The 22,665-nt window shown below is 37.3% G+C and overlaps 1 protein-coding gene across 1 annotated transcript in view; it reads left to right on the top strand.

Annotated features, from left to right (window-relative positions):
* The first annotated feature begins 355 nt into the window (after positions 1-355).
* RBFOX1 (RNA binding fox-1 homolog 1) overlaps positions 356-22,665 on the top strand; it is a 722,992-nt gene continuing 700,682 nt past the window's right edge. Inside the window, exon 1 of the mRNA XM_087729108.1 lies at positions 356-697. Coding sequence (XP_087585234.1) covers positions 680-697 — 18 coding nt within the window. The 5' untranslated portion in view covers positions 356-679. The remainder of the gene's footprint in view (positions 698-22,665) is intronic.

Genomic DNA, 22,665 nt, shown 5'->3' on the forward strand with positions numbered 1-22,665 from the left:
TTTCTTCCTTCTCTCATTCCCATCTTCTTCCTCCCTCTCCCCCTCCTTCTTTCCTCCCTCCCTTCTTTCCCATCTTTCCTTTCCTTTCTTCCTTCTCTTGTTCCCATTTTCTTCCCCTCTCTCTCCCCTCTTCTTCCTTCTTTCCTTCCTTCCTTCCATATTCCTTCCTTCATTCTTCTTCTTTTCCCTCCCTCCCTCCCTCTCTCTCTCCCTTTCTCTCTCTCTCACCACAGTAGTTGCTTGCCTTTGAGTACAAGGATCTGCTCATTAAACAGACACACCAAGAATTGTTACCTAAGTCAGCCTGACAGCCACGAGAGGACAGGCTGAGTTGGGAAAGGAAGAGAGAGAAGGGGGAGAAACGGAAGAGGAAAACGAAAGAGGGGGGTGGGTTGAGAAACAGCCTGAAGCAATTACTTCTTGCGCAGAGAAAAAAAATAGATAGAGACTGAACGTGACCGATTGCTCTTCTCATAATCAAACAAATATACAAACAATCTTCCATATATAAGAAAAAGAAGGACTGACAGGAAAAAGACAAGATTTTTCCTCCCTCCAGTATCCAGTGGGTTCAATTTGTTCTTTTTCTTTTTCTTTTTTTTCTTTCTCTCTCTCTCTTTTTCCTGACATACTTAGTGAAGTAAAGGACTTCTCTTGGCTGCTTTTCTCCCCTTTCAAGATGATGATGTACTTATGGGTAGGTAGTCCATCTCAATGTTCAATTTTACTGTTTGTGATTGTATGGTGGCGGCGATTGTTCCTGGCTTATAGAACGTGGGTTTTTGGTGTGTTTTTTTACGGGTTGTGAAGTTGGGCTGGGATGGGGAGGCAGCTCACAATGGAAGAGCTGTTTCAACGTGCTGGAATTTGGGATCTGCTGCCTGAAGAGCAGAGAGCCAGTTTGAACGAAGTGTTATGTTCTCAACCAAACATCTAAAACCTGCCGGAGTTTAAACAAATATGATGAATATTCCATGGTCTTCATTTAATAGAAGGCTCTTGCATTTTAATGGGAGGTTGCTGTGGTGGGAGCATGACATGCACCTGGATGTTTTTCGAAAAGGAGTGTTTCGAAATCCTTTTGAGGGTTTTTTTTTTTTTGAGGGGTGAGTTTTGGGCATGCATCACTTCTATGTATGCAAAAATTTATCTCTGTTATTCAGGACTGCTTATTCAGAGGGGGGTGGAAGGGGGTGGGGTGGAAGAGAACTTTGGAATTGCAGCAGTGAAAGTGCCGGTTAGCAGTAACTGTCATCGTGTCCCTTAGCCTCTGCTGTTTCAGGTAAATGACAGCCATAAATGAGCAATAAAATATCAAGTGGTTGTGTGTTCAGTATGATTCCCCCCCCCCTCCTCCCAACACTTTGGATTCAGAGCTGTTCAGCTCAGGAACTAAAATTAGGTTGCAGCCTGGGCAAATGGATGTGGTCAAATACAAGAACGAATTAGCGTGATAAATCATGTCAGTTGGCTCCCTTTTCTGTATTAAGCACAGGCATTTCAAAGCGAAGGAAAACATTTCTACGAAACAATCAAAGTGCAGTTTCTCCATTACTGCGTTTGACCAAGGCTGTTTTACATGCATAAATGCCTTCCTTCCTTCCTTCCTTCCCTCCCTCCCTCCCTCCCATCTTTTCTTTACTTTCTTCCTTCTCTCGTTCCCATCTTCTTCCTCCATCTCCCCCTCTCCTTCCTTCCTTCCTTCCTTCCTTCCTTCCTTCCTTCCTTCCTTCCTTCCTTCCTTCCTTCTTGTTTATTTTTGCAAGCTACCAATTAAATGTCCTGCATGTTCCCATTGTGGCATTTCTGCTCCTCCGTTCAGCTGAATCTGTCATCAATTGCTTTATCTTGTCGCAAATGGAAAAGAGGCATCATGTGCCGACTTTTACAGGACTTCTTTCTGTTCTTTGACCTTTGCTGTGCTTTTAGGAGCTTCACCAATCAGCATCCCTGGTTATTTTAGACTGGCCCCTTTCATAGCAGAGGGAACTTGGTTTCCACCAATGCGAGGGTGCATTGTGCACTGCAACTTCTTTATTTGTTAACCTTGCTTTAAAAATAAAACAATTCAGATGCTCTTTAGCTGTGTATTTCAGTGGGGAAAAAAGAAATAACATGTCTGACTATGCAATGCTTTTTGCTCATTTAAACCAATAAAATGCTGTGTTTGAAAAGTACAGGAAATTGATTTTTTTCCCCTCTGGCTATATTTTTAATTGATACATAGCAATGTGAACCTCACTGGTCATGATTTTATTTAATTATTTTTACATGTGTACAGATATGAAAAGAAGATTTGGCACCATAAACTCTTGTTGTTGTTGTTTAAAAGAAAAGGTTTAATTACAGGTGCAAATTCAACCTTTAATGTTGCAATACAGAAGAGGTGAAATTCTTATTATTGATAAGGGTTCCCCCCCCCAACCCTTGTTTTCCCCCAGTCATTCCTGAGGCTTCAGTTCACAAAAATGAACAGCCTTTTATGAACTACCCCCTGGGCTTGGGAGCATTCTGAAGTGCTTTCTTAGTAATTAATCTTTGACCTTTCAAAGCCAAGTTTTTCAATTTCAATTTTCTTATTTTGACCAGTGTTTTACAGCAGGTCAGGTTTTTATTAGAAGTGAGGATTTCTATAAATCATTTGTTCCTTCTTATGGGATAGAACATACTCTCTTCAAGGCTTCATTTGGGTATAGAAATGTGTACATTAATCAAATTAACTGTGTTTTGGCTGTGTTCCTGAACCTACCTCAAGCTCCTATATTTACATAAAATGTTTTATATAGTTGTAAACCTAGTTAGTTTTTGACCAAACTAGTTAGCTATTGTCTGATTACAGGCTACTTGCATAGTTCTAATTTTCTTAATTTGAGAAGTTCACAATATGTTAATTCAACAAACAGGCAATGTGTTAGTTGACTGAACACACAACCACTGTAAATTTTGGGCATTACTTTCAGACATACTTTCATATGTCCACACTCTTTCACTCACCCACACCCTCTCACAAAATCCAACTGAAAATTAATTGTACTTTCTCACAAACGAAGTTTTAAGGAAAGGTGCCACTAACACACAGAGTTTGAAAAGCATTACCTTAAATTAAAATTCAGCATTAAATTTCCTCTCAACAAGGAGTTCCTTATCTCGAAAGTAAAATGTAGATATTCACAGAGTAGTCCAAAAATGAAATATATATTACTGACACTAACTGTGATATTTAATATGATTATGTCTCTGCAAATCAACAATATTTATATTACTTGAGAAGCCTCATGCCTGGGAAAATTGAGTTGGTTCCTTCGGGTGTATATTACTTTTCCTTTCCCTTAGCCATGCAAACAGTTGAATCATTCCTGAAGGAACTGGGGCCATCAGTTGCCTCTGATTTATGAATACTTACTGTATTAAGTATTCATCTCCGAGTGAGATGGGTGGGTGAGAAATAGGAAATATAAATAAATAAACTTCCCGCAAACGGCAAAGTTTTCTCAAAGTTTGCAAGTCAGAATATCCAATTCATGATATCTCCTAGTTTGCAGCAGTAAATTTGAGTGTCTTACCTTAGTAGATTGAAGTGTGTTTATACGTGCAGTGTAATTTGTGGCCATGTCAATTGTAGGAACACATTTGCCTACCTCTGCTTTCATTCTTTTGAGAAGTTCACCATATGCTCACTGGGAAAGCTGAGTTGGTTTTAATTATGTTATTATTATTAAACATTTATTTCTACATGATAGGAACCAGATTTGGAGGGGCAAACCCCAGAAAACCTAAAGGGCTCTTGTGCACTGAGAACAGAGTGTAAATGGGTAACTTGTATCATTAAAAAGTGAATCAGAGACTTCTATAGGTGCCTGGTTCCAACCGTTATAATTCTTTCCTTTAAATGTGGCAAGGCACATTGAAGTACATGCAGAGCCCAAAATCAATGTACATTACCATCAGTTATGCTCTGAAGCAAAATAAAATGTCTGATGCTTAGCTTCACAGATATCTTAATGGGGACATAAGGCATAGCAATTTTAAAAAGCTCTTTATTTAGTATATGTTTTGCACTCAACCATTGCAAGATGCCAAGGATGGTTCCATTCACATAGAGTTTCAGCTTCACAGTCCAATTGAAGAAAAAGACAACACTTTGGTTGGCTTTGTAGATGTTCTGTCAACATGTAGAGAGGAGGCAATATCATACCCATGTTACAGAACATATCCATCGCCAATTTGGAAATAGCTGTAAGAGTTTAAGGTTTTTGAGAGGGTTGTCTGAGACACTTTCAAGAAAGTGAAATCATGCTGCATTTTTTTTCACCTTCCACATTTAAAACCTGAAATGAGTTTAGAGTTAGCATTGAAATTCATGGAACTAGTTGCTGGATCTGGAATAACCTTACCCAATCTATGATTATTATAAGTGTTGCATTATACAATACAGTTTATTAGATGTGTTGCATAATATTGCAGTGCAGTTCTAGTGCATTCTCAGGAAGTGAGCACAATAAAAGACCTTATGATTTAAAAGGTGTGTGGGTATCTGCTGGCCCTTAAGCCATTGATTTTGACACAATAACAAATTGGATTTAATTGAAAGGGTCCATCTTTACAGAGGAGGGGAAAAACATGTCTATGATCCAAAGTATCCATATGCAAGATTTTGACCATGGCCCCAACTTTTCTTCATTGAACCATGGACACCCTAAATTATATGCATAACTTTCTCCTCCTCTTCCTCTTCCCCCTTCTTCTGTTCTCCTCCTCCTCCTCCTCCTGAAATGTGAGTACCTAAGTATTTTTGGCTAACTGATTCTGGAAAAAAGAAATGCCAACCAGTGTTCTTCTTTTTATTATTTCTTCTCATTTTATATGGCAAAATGAGGAAATCAATTGTGCTGGATCTCATTAACTCTGATATGCTGTAAATATAGTTATCTGACCCTCCCCCCCTCAAACCAGCTACAATTAGAATAGATCACAGATATCCAAAATACCTCCTTAGCTCAAAATTAGTAAATTTCAGTCCCACTCTGCTAAAAAAAGATATAAATTTATGATGTACACACACACGCACGCACGCGCGCACACACACACACACACAGACAGACAAATTATCGGTATCCAAGTCTAAAAAGCAATGGTGAAAAACAACTTATGACAAATACAGAAGGCAAAGTTTCAGAAACTGATAATTGTTTTTTTGGTTATGATACATAACAATTGGTATCTCATGAACAATCTTAATGATGTTTCATTTTGAAAATATCAGTGTCTCATTTGCTTTCTTGGGAAAACTCCAGCAGTAAGCATTTGCTGGTGGATCACCCATTCTTTTACAGAATTTTCTAATAATAGAATACAATAGAATTCTTTATTGGCCAAGTGTGATTGGACACATAAGGAGTGTGTCTTCAGTCCATAAGTTTTCGGTGTACATACAAACCATGACAGAGTGATAAGTCATAGATCATAAATCATGAGACACAATCATACATCATAAGTTACGGACAACAACTGATAGATCATAACATACCAATAGGAGAAAGTAGTAGGAAAGGTGAGAGAGATGAGAAGATGAGAAGATACAGCCTACTACAGTGTCCTACATGGGTAAATCTCTTTAGACATAAGTCCAGAGGGAGTAAGGTGATTAGCAGAGTGATGGCATGGAAGAAGAAACTATATTTTGTCTAGTAGTTGAACAATGTTGAACAATTATCAATTCACATTCCACCACACTGCAACAAAAAATTGTTTTTAATTATTTTTAAGTACCATAGCAAAACCACACAGATTACGGCGGATAGAATCTGAAGACCCTTTTCACTCCTTTCTGACAGTTTTCCACCCTGGGTCACCATGATGGGTGAGAAAGAAGGCTCCACTTTTGCATTCAAGTTCTAGAATTGTGCCTCTAACTGAGAAATGGAATGGGTATTTTAACTCTTGTAGAATTCATTTTCATCATACTGTTGACTAGAGGGAATTAATTCATTGGGAAAACAACCTTTGGCTGGCTGCAGATCTCCTCTTGATTTGTTGCTAATCTGGATTAAAGGTACTACCTGACATACTGTCCAGGCCTTTGATTCAGATGAGCATATTCAATGAACAGACCATCTAACAGTTAACTATAGTTTAAAAAATGACCAGCATTGATACATAGAGTCTGACAGTTGATGTTGGGTTTAGCATTTTGTAGTTGAGATCAACAAGTCACCTGTTTGCTTGGGATGTTGTGTCAGCCATGCTATGAGGTACAATATCTTTATCCGTAGTGTGTTTTCGGAGCCCATCTGTGATTTTTCATCAGTTTGTATTGATGCTTTATCATGTCATGGAAGCCTGGTAAAGAAGTTGTAATGTTCCTGGTTTGGTCTCATATGTGCTAAAAGCACAGACATGCCTGAACAGAGACATATGAAGAAAACAATGAAGTGCCAGCAGGTTTAATCACACAGTGCTTACCCATTTAACCGGAAGTAAACTGATACGTTCAGAGAATTTGCATCTTGGTGGTAACACCAAGGATCACAATGCTGGTGTGTTTTGAATTTCAAGAGAACATTGTGATTGAGAACGGAATGCCTCATTGTGAATTCTGGATAATAGGAGATCAATGATCAATGTATATAAATATGAAGGACAATTGGGACATATTGACACAATGTTCTGATTTGGTGGGGGTATATAAAATTATCTCTTGCAATGCAGCATGTGCAGGAAAGTTGGCATGGAAAAACCACAATCCTACAATGTCCAGTACTTCTTAGAGAGGATTATTGCTTGGTTTTAGTAGGAATCTTACTCTGATTTCACAGGTACTTAATTATTTTTGGAGGATTGTTCAGAATGTTTTTAGTTTGTTTAGATAAGAAACATAGATATAAAAAACCTAAAAAGATACATATGTATATGTGTATATGTAATATCTATTTATATTTATAAACTATATCATTGTCTGTCTGTCTGTCTGTCATCTATCTATCCTTCTCTCTAATCTATCTATCTATCTATCAATCATCTATCATCTATCATCTATCATCTATCATCTATCTATCTATCTATCTATCTATCTATCTATCTATCTATCTATCTATCTATCTATCTATCATCTATCTAATCCCTTGTGTGTCCAATCACACTTGGCCAATAAACTCTATCTATCTATCTATCTATCTATCTATCTATCTATCTATCTATCTATCTATCTATCTATCTATCTTGTCTTATTCTTTGAGTTTTCTTTTGCAATTATCAAAGTCCAATCATTGTAGAAACAAGAATAGACATTCATATTAAAATATCATAAAATATTATATTACCAACTGTGCAAGAGCACATGTTATATCAATAAAGCATTTTTTGACTTAGACTGTTGATACATTTCTATGCCGAATTATATTATGATATATTTTTGGCACTGTTTTGACAATGTAATTTACAAACAGATAGAAGGAAATAGAATGCAGTTGGTGGCTGTAAATCTTGATATTTCACTTAGGTTTATTTCTGAGTACCCGAAACCTTATGCCTCTCTACATGCAGTAACCCAGATATCAAGAATGTTATTAATTTATGTTGGAAAGAAAAATGTCAAAGTCCCAGAAATTTATGTAACCTTTATATATATAGGTATGCTGGTCTTACTGTATTTGGGTCTTTTCCTGTGTAAGATTGAGATTGTCTTGGCAACATTTCGGTGAGGTCTCACTCGCCATCTTCAAGCTGGTGTTTTCAGCTTAAAGCGTGGTCGGAGGTGCCGTCTTTCTGTAAATCTTGGTGGGTGGGTGTGGAGTGCTGGATTTGTTTCAGTAAGTGGATTGATTGGCTGTGTGGTTGCATCATGATTGGTAGATTGGTGCTGGCTGTGTGTCCGTTGTTGTTTTGTGTTGTAATGGCCTGGGTGGTGTGTGGGGTTCATGTGTGTGTGTGTATGTGTGTATGTTTGTATGTGTGTATGTATGTATGTGTGTGTGTGTGTGTGTACACACACACACACACACACACACACACACACACACACACACACACACACACACACACACATATATATATATAGTGTCACAACCCCTGGTATGCCCCAATTATGGGAGGAAGCTAACTGCTTCCATTATCTGTCAATCGGCTCATCACAAGAGTCCATCACGACAGAAACCCAATATTTTTACTGTTGCCTTTGTTATATTTGTGTTATAAAACATTTGAATCCCAGTAAGGGTATGGCTAGCTGATGAGAGCTAAATAGCTTGAAATAGATCTATACTAGTCTCCCTTTATTTATTTATCAGCACAAATATAACATATGTCTGTGTTTTTTTATTTGTGCTGATAAATAAATAAAGGGAGACTAGTATAGATCTATTTCAAGCTATTTAGCTCTCATCAGCTAGCCATACCCTTACTGGGATTCGAACCTGGGCTATATTACATATTAGGCAGACGTCTTAGCCATTAAGCCACAGGCTCTGATCCGTTATCATATATATATACACACAGAGAGGGAAAAAAGCAACAAAGATGATTAGGAGACTGAAAGCTAAAACATATCAAGAACAGTTGCAGGAACTGGGTATGTCTAGTTTAATAAAAAGAAGGACTAGGAGTGGCATGATAGCAGTGTTCCAATATATCAGGGGCTGCCACAAAGAGGAGAGAGTCAAACTATTATCCAAAGCACACGAGGGTAGGACAAGAGGCAATGGGTGGGAACTAATCAAGGAGGGAAGTTACTTAACACTAAGGAGGAATTTCCTGACAGTTAGAACAATTAATCAATGGAACAACTTGCCTCCAGAAGTTGTAAATGGAAGTTTTCAAAAGAGATTGGATAACCATTTGTCTGAAGTGGTGTAGTGTTTCCTGCCCAAGTAGGGGGTTGGTTTGGAAGACTTCCAAGTTTGTTTATTCTATTCTATCCTGAGGGCTCCCAAAGTTTGGAAGAGTAAACCTCTGGTCTCTGTGACTGACTCAGCTTGGATCCTGCAACAATATTCTGGGACATATATATTTGCCTTCATTCCAGAGGTGGGTTCCTACCAGTTTGGACTGGTTCAGCTGAGTAGATCATTACTTGGCCAGACACCACCACCCCAAACCAATTCTATTGGTGGCACCATAGGACTTGCCATGTTGTTTTTTGCTTCTGCGCATGCAGAACCTGTGCAATGCGCCCCTGAGTAAACCGGCAGTAATAGAAGCCGGAACCCACCCCTACTTCATTCATGCAAAATAATCAAGTGTACAGTGTTCAAAAAAGTTTATTTGTTCTGAAATGGATACATTGACATGGGAATTGAAGAACAAAGATGAAACAGAATATTACTGTATAAGATCTGGGATAAATTTTATCAATGGTTGGAACAAAAAAGGAAAGAGCCAAAATAAGCAATAACTAATATTTATAGAATAGAGATTAGAATTATGTATGAAATCATAACAGAGAAAATGTATAATAAGGCAAGAACAAAGCAACATGGATGGAAATACGATATCCTTATATTTGTAAATACCAAATAGACCAATTGTAAATAAGCATGGTGGTTATAATATTTAAATTTATATTCTAATATATATGGCAAAGACATTGTCGGGATAGTTATACTCTGTCCAATGTTTTAATGGGTGTTTAATTTAAAAAAAAAACTTATTTAAAAAAAGGTTCTATGCTCCCTCTGATGACAAGAGAAGAATAAAATACATCCAGGAATTTTGCAAGAGTGGTGATTTTGTGTCTTTGGTTACTCCAGTCATTTTAATTAGTTGAAAAGAATGCAACCCTGTTATCTGGGAAATTGTCAGGTTCTTTCTCGGTTCCAGAATTAACAGGTAGATATATTTATTTGGTCTGTGGGTGAACAAACAAGGGCCTGAATGTGTAGCCATGGCTGTTGGATAAATATGTACCTTTTGCTATTGACACAGCTGAGGAGGAGGAAGAGAGGGAGATGAGAGAAAGAAGGACTGGGAATGGCTGAATAAGAGAACACACATATGAATCTCAAGCCTCTTCAAGGGGCTTGAACTCAATAAAGCTGAATAATGGAGTAACAGTGGAGTAAGTTGGAATACAAAAGAGCAGTCAGAGGCTGGGGCCCCAGAAGAGCCAATTGAAAAAGTAAGAGCTGAATGAGAGTGACGCCACAATTAGCTGACACAGGTTTCAAAAGCTTCCCTGCTGTGTTGCTTTTGTAACCTTGGAAAATGGCCCGTGTGTTGTGCAACCTGAGCTGGCATGAGACAATCAAGGGACTTCAGTTGGCTGTGAAAAGGCCAGCTTGCACTTGAGCTGCTTGGAGAGAGATGGCTTGCCCCTTTAAAAGCAGTTTGACATTCCTCAGATGCTGCTTGTTTTCCTGGGGAAGGAAGGAAGGAAGGAAGGAAGGAAGGAAGGAAGGAAGGAAGGAAGGAAGGAAGGAAGGAAGGAAGGAAGGAAGGAAGGAAGGAAGGTTGGTTGTGAAATAGCAATAGTACGTAGACTTATCATATTATGTTAATACCACTTTATAAGGCCTTGGTAAGGCCACACGTGGAATCCTGCATCCAGTTTTGGTTGCCACAATGTAAAAAGGATGTTGAGACTCTAGAAAGAGTTCAGAGAAGAGCAACAAAGATGATTAGGGGACTGGAAGCTAAAACATATCAAGAACAGTTGCAGGAACTGGGTATGTCTAGTTTAATGAAAAGAAGGACTGCGGTGACATGATAGCAGTGTTCCAATATATCAGGGGCTGCCACAGAGAGGAGGGAGTCAAACTATTCTCCAAAGCACCTGAGGGTAGGACAAGAATCAATGGGTGGGAACTAATCAAGGAGGGAAGCAATTTAACACTAAGAAGTAATTTACTGACAGTTAGAAAAATTAATCAATGGAACAACTTGCCTCCAGTTGTAAATGCTGCAACACTGGATATTAAGAAGATGTTGGACATCAATTTGTCTGAAGTCATGTATGGTTTCCTGCCTAAGCAGAGGGTTGGACTAGAAGACTTTCAAGGTCCCTTTCAACTCTGTTATCCTATTCTATTCTGTTTTATCCCACAGTGCTTTGCGGCACTGTCTAGGCAATTTACAACATCAGCATGTTGTCCCCAACAATCTGGATCCTCATTTTACAAACCTTAGAAAGGTGGAAGGCCGAGTCAACCTTCATTTAAATGAAGGGGAAATTCTCAATGGCTTCTAGGCCCAGCTATGAACTTTCACTGCTGGCCAAAGCCAGGGAAATCTGGAGGTTCAGGCAGTTCAAATGAGTATAAAGATTTATTGCAAGCTTAAGTTCTCTACAATAATCTGAATGACTAACAGCCAAAGAAAATGAGTGGGAGTTAAGAATAGAAAGGCATTCAAAGTGGGCTGGACTTAGTGGGCTATGCCTGGTGATCTCCAACCCTGTCTGTGTTCATGAATGTTTTTGTGTGACTGTTAGTCTGCTTGTAACCACCCTCCACTCAAGCCTTGGACTCATGCAGAAAATTTAAGCTGGACAAGGTATTAGGAGAGACTTAATAAATTGTGTATGCTTTATACACTCATCAATATTTTCATTGTGCAATTAACTAGTTTTTTATCCATTGAGAAGGATCCAAACATAGTTAGCACTGGGATTTGTAAAAAGGAATATGTCATTATCCAAGATTTAACATAGTTGGAAGGGACATTGGTGGTCTCAAGCAAGAGACTTCTCAGACAAATGGCTTTCCAGTCTCTTCTTGAAAGCCTCAAGTGATGAAACCCCCAGAATTTCTGAAGACAAGCATTTTACTGGCTAATGCCTCTCACTGTTAGGACATTTCTTTTTAGTTCTAGATTGCTTCTCTCCTTGATTAATTTCCATCCATTGCTTCTTGTCTGACTGGGTGGTGAGAAGACCTCCAAGGTCCCTTCCAACACTGTTAAGTCTTGAATATGGAATATTCCTTTTTACAAATCCCAGTGGTAACTATGTTTGGATCCCTTTCAATGGACAGAAAACTAGTTGCACTAGTTGAACACTGACAATGTTGATGAGTGTGTAGAGCATGCACAATTTATTAAGTCTCTCCCAATACCATGTCCAGCTCAAATGTTTTGCATAAGTCCAAGACTTGAGTGCCTTGAATTATACAAAATAATCATGACACATAAATCTCTTAAAGAAATAAATAAAAAATAGACTGATCCAACCATGGGATTTTCTGCGTAGCTGCAAATTCAAGCACTTATCTGAGAGAGATGGGCTGTTAAAAAATATCAAAAGTGAGTGAGTGAGTGAGTGAGTGAATGAATGAATGACTTGCTTAGCTTTTCAAGATCATCCAGGATGATCAAGGTATAGCATATAAAAACAAACTTTAAGAAATGAAACAGATGAGCAATGTGCTCATACAAAGTGTAAGCAGGGGGAGGAAACCCAGAGAAAGGATAAATGAAAAAAAGACACTTGCCATTTCAAAATCAAGTGCTTCTCTCTGCATCTATCCTTTGAAAAGTTGGAAGGAAATCAAGACAGAGTTCCATTTTAGTCTCATTAAATTTAGATTTGAGCTAGTGAGGGCTAGGCAGCAGCAAAAGTCATTGAAATGTCAGCCACATGGTTTAAGAGGTAGAAATGGCAGGGAGGGGGGGAAACCCAAGATATGTATCTGCTTCACTCACATCAAGAACATTGATCAAAATTAAATTTTATCCCACACAGTGATGTGTCATAAAGAAGAAGCGAGCCTCTCATCTTTTGTGAGGAGGGGAAAAAAACTTTGCTACTCATTTCAATAATAGATTAATTCCTGGGGTGTTTTCTGCTCACTTCAAATCTTCAAGAATTCAGTCCTATTAGGATATTTTACCATTTATGTCTGCTTTATTTTGGTTTTATCACTGCACAAAGTAGGGCTGAAAGCTTTGCTTTCTCTGCATTCAGAATATTAGAATCACAATTTTGTTCCCTCAAAAAATAGTATTTTTTTAAATTATTGCTATTACATTTTTATATGTTCATTTACCCCTTTTTTTCAAATTGTTCGTTCAGACAACTAGGGTTTATCCCATCCCTTAAGCAAAATATCCCCATTTCTCTAGAAAGCATCACTACAAGTCTTGAATGACTGAAGAACTAGATTACATAGGCAAAGTCCTATTTAGATGGGAAGACACAGAACCTCTGTTTCTGTTAGTTAGCCATTGGTAAAGCAAATTGTACTCAGACAACACACTGTTCATGTAGCTATAAAGGTTTTTTTATGTTTATTAAAGAAAAAAATTATCAATAAAACATTTATTTTTTAAAAAAAAAACCTTGTATATCTACATAGTGTTTGGTTTCTTTTCACTGTGGTGTATTGAATATTCCTACCATTACAATTTGTTGGTTAGAGGCAGTTTTGAATGTAGGGTGAGTATCTCGTATCGGTGTTTCTTGTGCTAGTTACAAAACTAATCACTGCTTTTATTTCCTGTTATTAAAAATAGTGCCAAACAATATATTATGGAGCTCTACAATGTTGGCAAACATTTTTCTACCCTTTGCTGGAACATACACTTCAGGGGTGGGCTCTTACCAGTTTAACAACCAGTTTGCTGAGTAGGCGCTGCGCACATGTGCACAGTTGACAGAATACCTACATTTCCTAATGCTGCTTGGGAAGGAAAACAGCTGGAGTGCTGGGGCAGGCAGGCTAGTGGGAGTGAACCAGTTTTCTCCCAGCTGATCTTTGGAGCTACAGGTTTGCTCGAACTGATCTGGGCTGGTAGAATTCCATCCCTGCATGATACACTTTGTTATTAAAGGGCTGTTACTGGTCTGTGCTTTTGCGTACTCTTTGCATTGCATCAGGATCCATCAGTCTCCAAAGACGATGATATTGTGCTCTGGAAAGAGGTCAAAGCTGGAGTGTCTTCTCCAGCACGAGGCCTGGGTAGATTGATATGGAGGATAGGCTGTTACCAAAACAGCAGATCCCCCCTTTCCACATCGCTGAAATAGTCCAATGGAATAGCAGAGCTGATACGATTAGTTCCAGTTGCGTCACAGAAGTTACCAGAACATGGTTGTACACAGTCATGAACTGCTTCCGGGACTCCAGCTCCGGATTTTGCCTGGAGGTTGACTCCTAAAGCCTTTTCCAGCAGTGGATGTAGCCATAAGGCAATGGAGGTTTGCAGTTAGAGTTTCCCTTCTCCTAGAAGATGGTTCTGCTGCTTGATCTGCTGTTGGAGCGTAGAGCCCTCTTCCACCTTCAAAACCATGGACTGTCTTCTCCTGTAACCCTGGGAAGGGGCCCTTATGAGGTGCTACCAGCCAGGCCAGCTGGACCAAGGTTTTTTAAGGAGGTGTTACTCCTCCATCACTCTGGAGGAGTGGAGGATGTGTACACTGCTGCTTCATAAAATCCCGAGTAAGATGTTGCCACCATTCTTCTTATCCATAATACAGAAAGATCTTTACCTGAGTGTGTAGAATTCAAAACAGGGCAACAGGATGGTTCTAGACTCTCCATCAATTCAAACTTTCATTTCAGGCATTGCTCAGAATTGGCCCTATCAAACCAACATTCATTAGAAGAAAACACCCCAAACGAGAAACACTGGACTTGAATATGAATTCAGTCAAATTACAGCATAAAATTAGATGTTTATTTCCACAAATACATTAACTCAAGATTAAAATAACTATGTTTGTTTGGATACTATAATTCCATAACTCTCATGAAAGCAGTACTTCTGACTATAAATCAGGGCTAAATACATAAACTGAGAAGAAAGGGTTACAACTTAAAATTTCCATATTTTTGAAGCTGGAGGAGCAATCATCTCTTGTCTGATTTTAACTAGAAACATAATGAAATGTGATGATGCTGTCTGATTAGCTTTATGTAGGATAAATCACCACAGTTTACATGTTTTATAAAATAAGAGGAAATAAAAATGACTCTAATCTACAAACCTCTAGAACTCCTCTCTCTGATTGTTTGTAATCTTCAATTGGGTCAAACAGATTTTTACAGATTAACAGAATTGTAGGTCATCTAGTCCAACCACCTGCCCAAGCAGGAGACTCTACACCATTTCTGACAGGTGGCAGTTCAGTATCTTCTTGAAAGCCTCTAGTGATGAAGCTCCCACAACTTTTGTTCCATCGGTTGATTGCTCTCATTGTCAGAAAATTCTTCCTTATTTCCAGGTTGAATCTCTCCTTGGTCAGTTTCCATCCATTATTCCTTGTCTGACCTTCAGATGCTTTGGAGAATAGCTGGACCCCATCCTCTCTGTGGCAGCCCCTCAAATATTGAAAGACTGCTATCCTGTCTCCCCTGGTGCTTCTCTTCACTAGATTACGGTAGTCATGTTGAGTACTTGTCACCATTCATCATAAGTTTTAGCCTCCAGTCCCCATATCATCTTGGTGCATCATAGGGCAAGACTTTTTGGATCAGCATACCTGAAATGGGATAATTTATAGAATGCACCCAAAATATGGACCCATTATTCCCTAGGGTTTAAATTTGGCAAAGTTTTCAATGCTACAAGGCTGCCATGAAACTATGCTGCCATGGTCGGCTACATTTACATATTTATCATTTCCAACACTGCCCACCGGTTTCTCATGGAAAAGTCAATGGGGAAGCTGATTGAAACAATTGATTGCCAGCAAAGCAACAATGTCCACAGAGTAAGTCAAAAGAGGCAAAATGGCAGTTGTAGCTTCCAGGTCCCATCTCTTATTCTTTTTTGCATGTGCCAATGTCATGTCTGTTTACAAAGGCACAGATCTTTGATTGCAATTTTCTACATGTCATTGTATTTCTGGTTTTATACGGACACTGGACTTCCCATGCCCCATTGTGTGATAGTTTCAGATATATTTTCTTACCTAAACAGAGTGATAGAATGACTGTGGTTGGGTAAAATAATAATAATAATAATAATAATAATAATAATAATAATAATAATAATAATAATGAAAAAATTAAGAAGAAAAACATGCACTGGCTGATTATTTAAAAGAAAGTCAAGAACATCTATTAATCGAAGTAAAGAACAAAAATCTACTGAAGGCCCAACAGACGAAACAAGAATACAGAAAAGATGTGATAAAATCAAGAATGAAGAGTTGGCAGAACAAAGCACTGCATGGCCAATTTCTGGAAAAAATAAAAGATAAAGTGGACAGTGAACAAACTTGGTTATGGTTAACAACAGGTACATTAAAGAAAGAAACAGAGTCACTAATCCTGGCTGCGCAAGAACAAGCTATCCGCACAAATGCCATTAAGGCCAAAATTGAAAAATCCTCTGATGATGGCAAATGCAGACTTTGCAAAGAAGCTGATGAAACTGTTGATCACATACTCAGCTGCTGTAAAAAAATCGCGCAGACTGGTTATAAATTGCGGCACAATTCAGTAGCACAAATGATCCATTGGAATTTGTGCAAAAATTATAATATTAAAACAGCAACAAACTGGTGGGAACATCAGCCTGAAAAAGTCACCAAAAATCAGATGGTCAAGATCTTGTGGGATTTCCATATACAAACCGACAAAATACTGGCGCATAATGCACCAGACATCACACTGGTTGAGAAAAATAAGGTCACAATCATAGACATTGCAATACCAGGTGATAGCAGGGTCGCCGAGAAGGAACATGAAAAAATCGCAAGATACCAGGACTTAAAAATCGAAATTCAACCACTATGGCACAAACCAGCAGTGATAATTCCAGTGGTAATCGGCACACTGGGTGCTATTCCAAAAGCACTGGAATTACATTTAAAACAGTTAAAAATTGACAAAATCACCATCAGTCAAATGCAAAAAGCCGCACTGCTTGGATCTGCACGCATATTATGAAAATACGTTACGACGTCCTAGGCCCCTGGGTGGGGCCCGACTAGTAACCAATGCCAAATCCGGCGAAACAACTGGCCGCTGTGATACAATTGTATAATAATAATAATTAAAAAAAACAGCTATGACTGGGGGTGACTTCTGATTTCCCAGCTTCTGAAAGATAAATTTCCTACACACAGATTACAAATTCCAGAATCCCAGATACTACATTGGGGATGTTAGCAACTAGTCCCCAATGGAACCAAGGGTGGGATGGAGGTAACTCCATGGGGGTCCCCAGAGCTTTTGCTTTCATTCTCCTGCTTCCAACATCATTTCTTCACCAGTGGCACCCCAGCCCAAATTCAATGCCTAAACACAAGGCAAACTCTGAGGAGTGAAAACCCCAGATGGCATTGCAAAGCACCATTAGTCTTTTTGAGAGATGAATTAGTTCATCCCCTGTGGTTCACTTCTGGATAGCACGCATATGTGAACCAAACAGACTAGCAGATATATGCAAAAACACCACCATTCTGTATTAACACTGTAGTCCTCTGGCTAATGTACCACCACCTTATGCTGAATAAATAAATAATTTTGAGACAAATAAAGGGAGGGAATGTAGTTATACTAACAGCATCAGAGAGTCACTGGTTGAGTTGGGCAACTATAGAGAATGAATGAATGAATAAATGAATGAATGAATGAAAATGAATGGATGATTGAATGAATGAGAATGAATGAATGAACAAAAATGAGTGAATGAATGAATGAATGAATAAATGAATGAATGAATGAATGAATGAATGAATTAATATTTGTTAGCTTTAAAACATGTAGCATTTATCTCATAAAGGACAAGGTGTAGGAACCACGGCCAAGAAGGTCCTACTTCTTGTTAGTTCTCTAACTCACTTCAGAAAATAGAAGACCCCTAAGCTTATCTCCAAAAGTAGATTCTGGCTGGAAAAGTAGACTTAACCCAGATTACACTTTGAATTTTATCGTTAAAAAGATGGTAAACACTAAGAATCTGATGAAAGATGTGCCTTTGTAATCATCCATTTTAATAATTGGACAGTTCTGAATCCAAGCATCCAATGTTTCTAAAACTGTCCCATTAAAGCACATCATTATAACTTATTTAAATAATTATTATAAAGATATGAATTATTATCCTTATTCCAAAATATGGCAATAATCTTCACTTTAGCTGCTTTATACACAGTGCAAGGCTTGCTTGGTACAGATATAGCCTCAAGAAATGATTCTGTTCATAATCCCCCCAAACCCAAACATTCCTGAAAATTAACTGTGACCACAATATATTAAGCCACTGTTTGCTGGAAACTGATTTATTGAATAAGCCTTTCACCCAGTTGTACATATGTTTTGTTTGAAAGAAATGGTTAGGCTAATCAATCTCATTATGACTTAATAAAATTGGATTTATTTGTCCCACATATCTATGGAAGATCTCTTGGTCTTTGGTTATCAAGGCTTCTGATCATATTTCCTGCCATTAGAATGAATGTTTCCATGTTTTTGGCATGCAATTCAGTAACTAAGAGTTTACAAAAACTCATTAGGACATATATTTTTTTAAAACCCTGGAGGTGCATACATCATTTTTCTCTCTCCATCAACTGAATTTTCTGAAACACATTTGATACAGAGTCTTTTAGAAATGACATGAAAACTTCTAGGCATTGTCTCCTGTGTGTTAATCTATTCTTCCAGAGTTGTAACTAGAGTGACACTTAAAATATAGAATAAATGAGAATGGTTGTTGCTACACTATAAGATAGATTTGTAAACTATTTATTCAGAACCAAAATATTGGGTGAACTGAAAGACAACAAAATTATGCAATCACATCATATCACATTTCCAATGTGCTTACATAAAAGTGTTTTGGCTGCTAAGAAATTGAGTGGTTCTTAATACAATCCATGTGCATTTTAGGATGAACATGGGCCCATAATATTAAATGGGGGAAATGAAATAGGCAGATTCAACTGTAAAAGCAAGTGGACCTGCAATATTTTGCAATAAATGGTTCTGAGCCTTCATACTTGATCAAAGTCTGTCCTAAATATACTTGACTTTCTAAAAAGAAATGTCTTTATTTTTATTTTTAATAACCATTTTATTAAACATTACAGGTAAAAGATAAAAACTAGTACAAAAAAGACGAATAAAAATAGAAAGTATAGAAAACAAAAATACAAAGGAAAAAACATATTTAAAAAATAATAAAATAAATATACAGAGGAATTACTTCCATCTTCATCACAAGGATACCATTTTAGCAACTTATCACATTCTCTTAAAACACAACAAATAATCCCTTCTTCCCATATTTCATATTTATAAACAAACCCTGAAAGCTTCATACATGTACAGTCTTGATCAGCAAAATCTACTAACCCTTACCAGAGCACATATCTATTTTAACCTTGATCAAATACACCAATTTTATGTTCCTTCCTTTTCCTTTTAGTACTCTTGATCTTTAATCCCTTCATATAATGTCTTAGAAATTTATTTCTTTTCATTTTTTTTCTTTATCACCAACTGATTTCATTTGTATATGCAGTATGACAACTTTTTTCATATTACTCTTGTCATTTTTATACCCATTTTCAGATCAGTTTCATTCTTATCTGGTAAAAGATTTTCTTTTTTCATAGCAAGTTTTAAACACAGTCTGTCTAGAACAGCAGATACTCTTTAACATTTATCCCAGAGATAAATCATATTTATGATTGTTCATAAATATCATTCAAAATGTCCAGTTTTAAAGTATTTGCTCAATCTACATATAAATGTTTAAGCATTCTTCTTTAATTGTGGTCTTTAGTTTATTTTGATTTCCTATAGCATCCAAACTTCAATAATTCAATTCCATCACATTTTTTTCAGCATTCAAAACTGCATTTTACCACAGTTAGGAAATATTAATTTCAAACTATCATACTATTTTTATGTCTAGTTGTTTTCACATGCATTGCCTGATAGTGGTGTCCAGAGGAGAGAAGTTGAAACAGTTTGTATCCAGGATGTGAGGAGTCTGTAGGTATTTTATCATCTCTCTTTCTGACTTGTACAGTATACAGGTCCTCAATGGAAGGCAGGCTGGTCGCAGTTGTTTTTTTCTGTACTTCTATCCTGTTTCCCTGAAAATAAGACCTCCTCAGATAATAAGCCCAATGTGGCTTTTGAGTGCATATGCTAAAATAAGCTCTCCCTAGAAAATAAGCCCTCCCCAAAAATATTGCAACACAGCAGGAGCCATAAGATGACCACACTTGCCGCCTCCTGCACCTCAAAAATAATAAGACCTCCCCAAAAATAAGGCCAAGTGCAACATGGTAACTCTCCAATGAAGTTTGTACCTATTCTATTTTGTTTGGACTTTAAACATTTCAAAAAAATGGAAGTCTCTCCATCCCTTCCCCCCTCTCTCTCCAAAATTCTGATTTTAAAAAGACCAAGTTGGTCTTATTATTGATGTTCTTACTACTTCATTTAATTCCCCTTAAGATTTGCAGTGTGGATATGGATCATTTACAATAATAATTATGCAATGATCAATTGATTTTGCCTAGCATTGTATTTGTCACCTTGAAATGCAAAAACCATCAATTTTTAGCAGCATGAACATTTATTTATTTATTTTGCTAATCTTACACACCAGCATGCAAGCATTTATTTTATAGAAAAAGAATAATTTATAAAAGTTGGGAGATTTAGCATTATCATTTTAGAAGAAGAGGGAGAGGAAGAAGAATAGTTTTTTCCCACCCTCCAAAAATGAAAATTACTCAAGCAGCAACTTTTGGAAGATTAGAAAACAGAGTCTAATTTTCCAGAGGACTTTTGTACCTTTTAAAAATCCAACTGCATGTATTTTGTTTGGGTACTGCGTGTATATTATAAATAGTTGTTCCTTTGCTCTTGGGTGAGAGATTGTAAGCAGAACAAATATTCTAGATGAAATTTCAAGCTTGAAATCTTCCCTCTGCTTTAAAATAGACCCTTCCATTCCAGGAAGTCTATTTGTCATTTAAAAAAGCACTATGTTTCAAATGAAAAAAATATGCATCAATAAATTCAGTTTTGATCTAGATCATGCTGCAAAAATAATGAACTTCTTTTTACCAATAAGACATTTCAGTTTCTCTAGAACTCTTAATTAAGCAAGATGTTTTCAGAAATAAGTGATGGCTAAAGTAACAACCAGGAAGAAGTGTGCTGAAAATCATGTCTCTCTGCTTATAATCCTAATTAGATGGACTTCAGCTCTAGCTTCAACATATTAACAGTTGCTGCTTTTTGATAGGGAATCAGGAGCATTTGATTCACATTTCATGAGGATCTGCCTGATTTGTATTTCCCAATACTGTATTTCACAGAAAGACAATCTGGTTCGCTAATGATGCTTTAGTTTATAAATGGTATTGTTCCTCATATTGACTAGAGCTAATGAAGTCCAAAACATTTGCAGGGTTCCTGGATTCATAAATTTGTAGTATGTAAACAAGATGGGATATAAGTGTCAATAGCTTTTCTCACTATTTTAGGATATATCAATTCATAAAATTTATATTGGAGAAAAGTATCTATTTTAGTAAATAGGTATAGCTAGCTAGCTAGACGTATGGAGGGAGGGAGGGAGGGAGGGAAGAAAGGAAGAGAAAGAAGAAAGAAAGAAGAAAGAGGAAGAAGGAAGGAAGATCTAAACATATATTAGTAATATTCACGGGAGCCCCAATTATCTTTGATTGATCTCACAGAGGTAAGCTGGGTCAGAACCTACTAAGTACCCAGGTGGGAGAGATTTAAGTCAAGATATGAAAATTACAGTGCATTGTGTAATTGTGCTTTTCAAGTTAAGAACTTTGAAAGAAGTTGTTAGAGAGATTTACAGCAAGGGCTTCATTAATTCAAGTGATAAGAGAAACCCGGGGAGATCTGTATACTAGATAGTTACAGGTTCATGAAAAACCATAGACTTTTTCATGGTCTCTATTGGCATGTTTAATCAATTAATATTGTTTTGGTTATAGATCAGCATAATAACAAATAGGATGACAATGATGCTGAAATAGAAATAAAAAATAAGGAGGATAGGATAAAATAAGGTAAAAATAACATTATTTAAGTACATTTTAAAATTTGACCTGTAAAATGTCAGGATTTTCCCAAATCATATATGCCGTGTTCAGTTCTTGAAATGCAAGACATAATTATGCCACAGTCTGAGGCCCTTATGAGTTGGACAGCAAACAGTGTCACAAACTGATTTTGAGGAAAATCGACATAATTTGAATGGCTGAGTTCCTGTATAGATGTAAAGCACTCCAGAGGCTCAACATCATGAGGATCATGGGTTGCCCTCTCCCCTCTTTGGAAGAGCTTTATAGCTCTCACTGCCTTAAGAAAGTTCAAAACACTCTTAAAGATCCATCTCATCCTGAGCACACACACACACACCTTTTTTTTTTTTTTACTATTACCATCTGGTAGACGGTACAGGACAATAAAAACAAGGACAAATAGGCTGAAAAACAGCTTCTATCCCAGAGCAGTAACTATATTGAATTCTATGGTATAGTGCAATATTAATGCAATATCAGGGGTTTTCAATTTCAATTATAAAGCATGTGAAGGATGTATTTTTTGTGTGTTTGTTTTTTTACATATAGTTACAATGTACACTGAAGTGGGCATTTAATTTTGTTGTATGGTGTGCAATGGCAATAAAGTAAACTAAACTAAACCACAGTTTATACATCACAATGGTTGGCCCCACTGTATCCCAATGAAGCAAAGACTCCTCCACCATTGCCTAAAG

The sequence above is a fragment of the Thamnophis sirtalis genome, unplaced genomic scaffold (assembly GCF_051295495.1).
Source record: "Thamnophis sirtalis isolate CommonGarterSnake01/CBP01778 unplaced genomic scaffold, rThaSir2_p1.2 scaffold_14, whole genome shotgun sequence".
Lineage (NCBI taxonomy): Eukaryota > Metazoa > Chordata > Lepidosauria > Squamata > Natricidae > Thamnophis > Thamnophis sirtalis.